Here is a 6,000-nt window from a genome sequence, read left to right as displayed (position 1 = left end):
TCATCTGCAAGACAAAATAGTTTAATTTTAATTTTGATGAATAAATGAAAACAGAGAAAATATTTTTAGAGTGATAAGGCTTAGTACAGAGGAAAAAATTGTATTAACGTAACATTTGCATCACCAAAAATATTTCTGCCATGTACAAGATATATAGGCTTATTTTGAATTATATACTTCCATCTTTGTTTCAAACACACCGGTGGACACCATTATGCAGGACAGGTAAGGGGTTGAACTCCCTGGAGCTCAACTGCTTTGCTGAAGTCGATTTCTAGAGTCTGCGTTGCCTTCGTTAGTTTTAGGTTACGTATGCAACCCTTGAAAGGAGTATTAATGGTCAATGCTAACTGCTTCATGTCATCTGAAATGGATTTAAAAACACGTTATTTGGTATGTATGCAAGAAAGACACTGCAGAAAACAACTTGCCATGATTAAGGCAGACAAAAGCAAAGTGAATTTTATGGAAATTTGACAATGAACAATACAAAAATATATGCAAAGTGCTGGAAGCAGGTTAGTCAACTTCTGTGGAGAGAACAGAGAAATTAATATTTCACATTTGGACCCTTCAGCACATCAATCGGCAAGCTGGTGAAATTGTTTGTTATTGTTATTACTCCTTTATTTGCCTTCTTTTCTACTTTAGTAATGTTATGCAGTAGAATACATTAAGGGGAATCTAAATCGCCACTAGCAGTGTTTGAATGACTGATCAATTTGTCTCCCTGTATATAGCATAGTTATTCACCATTAATTATGGGGCATTATACAGATATCTTTAATATAATCTGCCATTAACTTTGATGGCATGAAATACTTGTCAATTCATTAGCCAGAGAGCCTTGTCCAGATCCTCTGGAATTTCCCGATTCAGTCAAAGCAAACATTTGGACATAAAAGCAAACTACTGGGGCTGCTGGAATCTGAAACAAAAACAGTATATGCTGCACAATCTCAGCAGGTCTGACAGCATTTGTGGAGAGAGAACGAGCTAACGAGTCTGGATGACTCTTTGTCAAAGCATTTAGGCATCAACTTGTAAGTTTTTGATGGCTGACTGGCCGCTAATTGCTAAATCTGGGTCATGATCTGCTCAAGTAATCAGTATACCACAATGCAATCCCTTTCATATGAGATAGCCCGTTTTGGCTGTACTACTTGAAGCTATACAACAAGTATTCACCCTATAGTTATGTATAAAAGGAAGATTCATGACTCTATCTAGAGCTGATACAAGAGGTTTGATAACAGTGCCCAGAGATGTATTACAACTTAGTTATGAATTTGTCCTTCTGACGGTACTCCTTAAATATCATAGAATCCCCACAGTGCGGAAGGAGACCATTTGGCCCATCGAGTCTACACCAACCCCCTGAAAGAGCACCCCACCCAGGCCCACTCCCCTGCCCTATGCCCGTAAAACCAGCTAACCTTTTCGACACTAAGGGGCAATTTTGCATGGCCAATCCACCTAAACTGTACATCATTGGGCTTTGGGAGGCCCGTGCAGACACGGGGAGAATGTACAAACTCCACGCAGACAGTCACACGAGGTCGAAATCGAACCTGGGTCCGTGGTGCGGTGAGGCAGCAGTGCTAACCACTATGGCGACCCAGACTAGAAAAGTTATGGTACAGATGAAATCCTGCCCTACATTCAATTAATTTTCTCCCCTTTTTTTTAGTCTAAAAGGCTGTTTTACCAAGCTGACTGCAATTCAAATGACAGGACTTGTACATGTGTGGAAATTGGAAAATTGGAATTTAGATTTAGGCTGAAGTGGAAAGGGACAAGAATACATGAAGATTCAGGCACTTAACCGGCTGTCAGTGGGCCTTCCCCGAGATCAAGGATGAAAAGCCCAATATGCCTGCGAACTGCAAGCTCTTTTGCTCACAGCATCACCAGGGAGACAGTGGCTGCTGTTAGAATCACAGTTCCCAAAGCCCCTGAATTGAACAGCAATCCAAGTCATGGCAGGAAGTGTTTTGTGAGTAGGGAGTCACATAGAAAGGCGAAGGGGCGTCAGCAGCACGGACAGGGTTTCCTGGTGATGCTGTGAGCAAAAGAGCTTGCAAGGACAGGGTTTGGCTCTTGCTTTCCCGGACCCTATGCTTCCACCCCCTCCCCTCCCTACTTGTTTTACTTGTCACACATGCAACATGGTGACAGGCCCACCTTCAGCTGGCTATACCAGTGGCAGTGGGGCAAAGTCCTTAATTGGTCATTTAACGGCCTCAATTGATGATTGAGTGGGAATGGGACCCAGAATGGAAACTAGCTTCAGACCAAATATTGACGGAGGCAGAATGGCAGGTAATGACCTGCATGTTCCACTCCTGCCTAATCCAATACTGTTTCTTTTCTGAAAAAAAGTATGAATCATTTGAAGAATTTAAGTATCTCATAAGGATGACATAAAAACAGAAGCTTAGTTATAGGGCAGGATTTTTTAGTCCCGCCAATGTCGACAGGGTTTTGCATGCCTCTTCCCCTCTGCTGCTTGGGAATGTATTCGATAAAAACCAGAATCCTCCACCACCACCCCATTCCAACCAACCCATGTATTTAAGATTTTGACAAGGGATTCAGGAAGGAATGGGAGGAATAACTTATTTTACCCTGTAACCTGAAACTCAGTTTGATAATAACGCTAGAGTGAGGGATATGCTGGACTATGAAGATACAGATTGCGGTTGTGTACAATTCTGTTGCTGTTGACGGCCCACATTGACCTGGCTTTGAGTTGCTAGATATGTTCAAAATCTATTGTGGTAGTAGTGCCATACAGCAAGATGGAGGGTATTTTCAACGTGAAGACGGGACTTAGTTCCAAAAGGAATGTGCGTGGTCATTCCCATTAATACTTTCATGGAAATCTGCGACAGGTAGATTGGTGAGGACAAGATCAAGTAGTTTTTTTCCCTCTTATTCCTTCACCGTCTGTCTCAGACCTAGTCTAGCAGATATGTCCTTCAGAGTCAGCCAGGTTGTTTATTAGGGGTACTAATAAGTCACTCTTGGTGATGGACATTGAAGTCCTCTACCCAGAGTACATTCTCTGCCCTAGCCACCCTCAGTGCTTCTATATGGATGAGTATTGATTCATAACCTGATTGCATGAGATGCCAAGCCCCCAGATAATACTTAGGAGAACTTTGCAGGGTCAACAAGGCTGGTTTAGCCGTGGTTTTTTTCCAATGAATAGGTCAATGCTAATGCTCGGTTCAGGTTAATTCATAATAGGCTTTGTAGCAGTTTGATACAACTGTATAGTGTTCTGGGTCATTTCAGTGAGCATTTAATAGTCTCATTGCTGTACATCACATGTAGGTCAGACCAGGTAGGGATGGCAAATTTCCTTCCCTAAAGGATATTAGTGAACCAGATGGGTTGTTACGACAATCAGCAATAGTTTCCTGGTCATTGTTACCGAGACCAGCTTTTTAATTCCAGATATATTAATGGTGGGGGTTGAACCCATGTTCCCAGAGCAGGAAATTAGCCTGCGCCTCTGAATCACTGGTCCTGTGATATTACTACTATGACACCACCTTTCCAAGATTTTGTTATGATTATAGTTCTCTTTCAACTTTAATTTTAAACAGAAAAATATGTCTTAACTAAAGACTTTTTTAAAATCTCAAAATAATTATGGATGAGAACAACATTTTGGCCCATTCATCCAGACCCCAGTGCAGTATTCAATCATTTCTGAAATGATCCCTGCATTTTGCCTCTATTGCTTTACCAAGGAGTCCATTTCATGTATTTATTACTATTTGCGTGAAGAATAACATGCTAGTATCAGTCCTAACCTTGGTTAACTTATTTAAAGTGTTTCTTAAATTTGTAGTTTAAAGTAATTTTCTTAATCACTTTTGTGTTACATATCCATGATGAGATCAGTTGCTAATCAGTTTGTGCATACCTGGATACCCTCCAACAAAGATTGGATCATTGGTGTCAGTTGCAGTGGAGGTTACACTTGGGCTTCTGCTCTCTACTTTCTCTCCATCAACTATCAGCTCCAAACGGTATTTAATTTTATTGACCACAACATTGTGCCACTGTCCTTGACACAACCCATTGAAGTGTGGAGGCTCAAAGACAACTGCAAATATGCCAGCTCCATTGTCTACGTAAACAAATATCTGCATTGTAACATGAAAAGAAAAAGAATCAGCAAAGCATTGATGAGATCTTTTTGAAAGTCACGAACATGATGGAATCCATAGAATCCCTACAGTGCAGAAGGAGGCCATTTGACCCATTGAGTTTGCTCTGAACCTCTGAAGAAACACTCAGCCTAGGCCCACTCCCCAAGGCCTATTACCGTAACCCCACCTAACCTGAACATCTAGGTGACACGAAGGGGTAGTTTTTTAGCATGACCAATCCAGCTTTGGACTGTGGGCGGAAACCAGAGCACCAGGGGAAACCCACGCAGACACGGGGAGAACGTGCAAACTCCACACAGACAGTCATCCAAGGCGGGAATTGAACCCAGATTCCTGGCACTGTGAGGTAGCAGTGCTAACCACTGTGCTGCCATGTTGCCGCATCATTTAAAAAAATATTTTGAGTACTTCTGTTGTAATAATTAAACATTCTCCAAAATGTTCCCCAATAGGCGTGGCACGGTAGCTCAGTGGTTAGCATTGTTGCTTCACAGCGCCAGTGTCCCGGGTTCGTTTCGCGGCTTGGGTCACTGTCTGTGAGGAGTCTGCACGTTCTCCCCATATATCTGTGGGTTCCCTCTGGGTGCTCCGGTTTCCTCCCACAATTCCCGAAAGACGTGCTTATTAGGTGAATTGGACATTCTGAATTCTCCCTCAGTGTACCCGAGCAGGTGACTAGGGGATGACTAGTGTGTGACTAGGGGATTTTCACAGTAACTTCATTGCAGTATTAATGTAAGCCTATTTGTGACACTAATAAAGATTATTATAGGTTATGGGGTGCATCAATATAGTCCTCCTTGTCAAAAAACAATGAATCAAAGCACTTTACATTATGATTATAACTTACTTTTCCACCGACTAATTCAATGCCCAGTCCATCCACTCTCTGACTGCTGATTCCCAGTAAAACAGCATCTCTTTGAACAGTCCGGAAATCAAACTCAATTCGCAAATCTGTTCCAACCCTATAACGTGCAACTGAAATGATACAAGAAAACATTCAGTCGTAAGAGAGTCAGCATACTGTAAGGTAGCATGGAGCAATCAATCAAACTAATGCTGCAAACATGTGTATCGTCGACAAATATTCATTGCTGACAAGTGAATAAGCTTCTAAAAGTAGATTGTACACTGAGCTAACTATAAACTGGCATATATAAAAGACACGGAAGCCAAAGCAAAATAAGTTATTCTTAACTTTGGGTTATCAGTGAGGCCATATGGAAAAGGTTTGGGCGAGGTGCTTCAAAAGGACAGTTGTACATTAGAGAGGGGTCAGAAAAGAGCATCAGGATGATGCAGAAATTATGGGGTGCTTTCCTTTTTATTGTACTTCTATCTCAAACTTGGTCACAAATCTCTTTCAGGGACCAGAATTGTTTGTGGAGATGCGGTCCCATCCACTGGCTGAAAGGTCAGAGGTGAGAGTGCCTCCACTGGGACAAGAAACCACACCGTATTTTACAACCCTTAGACCTGAGGTTGTGGCTTCCACCAGTATGTGAGAGACTGTCGCATTTTCAGTAGCTGTCCCACAATGAGATGATTTGCAGTATTTCAGTATTAGAAACACTGGGTGGGGGTTGGTTGTGGTGCGGGAGCGATAATTAACGGGCAGCAGGGTAGCATGGTGGTTAGCATAAATGCTTCACAGCTCCAGGGTCCCAGGTTCGATTCCCGGCTGGGTCACTGTCTGTGTGGAGTCTGCACGTTCTCCCCCTGTGTGCGTGGGTTTCCTCCGGGTGCTCCGGTTTCCTCCCATGTTGCACAGCGCGGCTACTGCAGACCGCCGCCATGCACTTGTGCGGCC

At 42.7% G+C, this 6,000-nt stretch overlaps 1 protein-coding gene across 5 annotated transcripts in view; it reads right to left on the bottom strand.

Annotated features, from left to right (window-relative positions):
• Positions 1-6,000, bottom strand: part of lama2 (laminin, alpha 2) — a 607,521-nt gene continuing 601,521 nt past the window's right edge. For all 5 annotated transcript variants that reach the window (XM_038799795.1, XM_038799796.1, XM_038799798.1 and 2 more), the window contains 3 exons: positions 5,038-5,168; positions 3,938-4,160; positions 1-364 (listed from right to left, as the gene is read on the bottom strand). In XM_038799795.1, the coding sequence (XP_038655723.1) occupies positions 213-364; positions 3,938-4,160; positions 5,038-5,168 (506 nt within the window). In that variant the 3' untranslated portion in view covers positions 1-212. The remainder of the gene's footprint in view (positions 365-3,937; positions 4,161-5,037; positions 5,169-6,000) is intronic.

Source organism: Scyliorhinus canicula, chromosome 6 (assembly GCF_902713615.1).
Source record: "Scyliorhinus canicula chromosome 6, sScyCan1.1, whole genome shotgun sequence".
NCBI lineage: Eukaryota > Metazoa > Chordata > Chondrichthyes > Carcharhiniformes > Scyliorhinidae > Scyliorhinus > Scyliorhinus canicula.
Note: the sequence above shows the minus strand (reverse complement) of the source record. Positions and strands in the feature narration are given on the sequence as shown.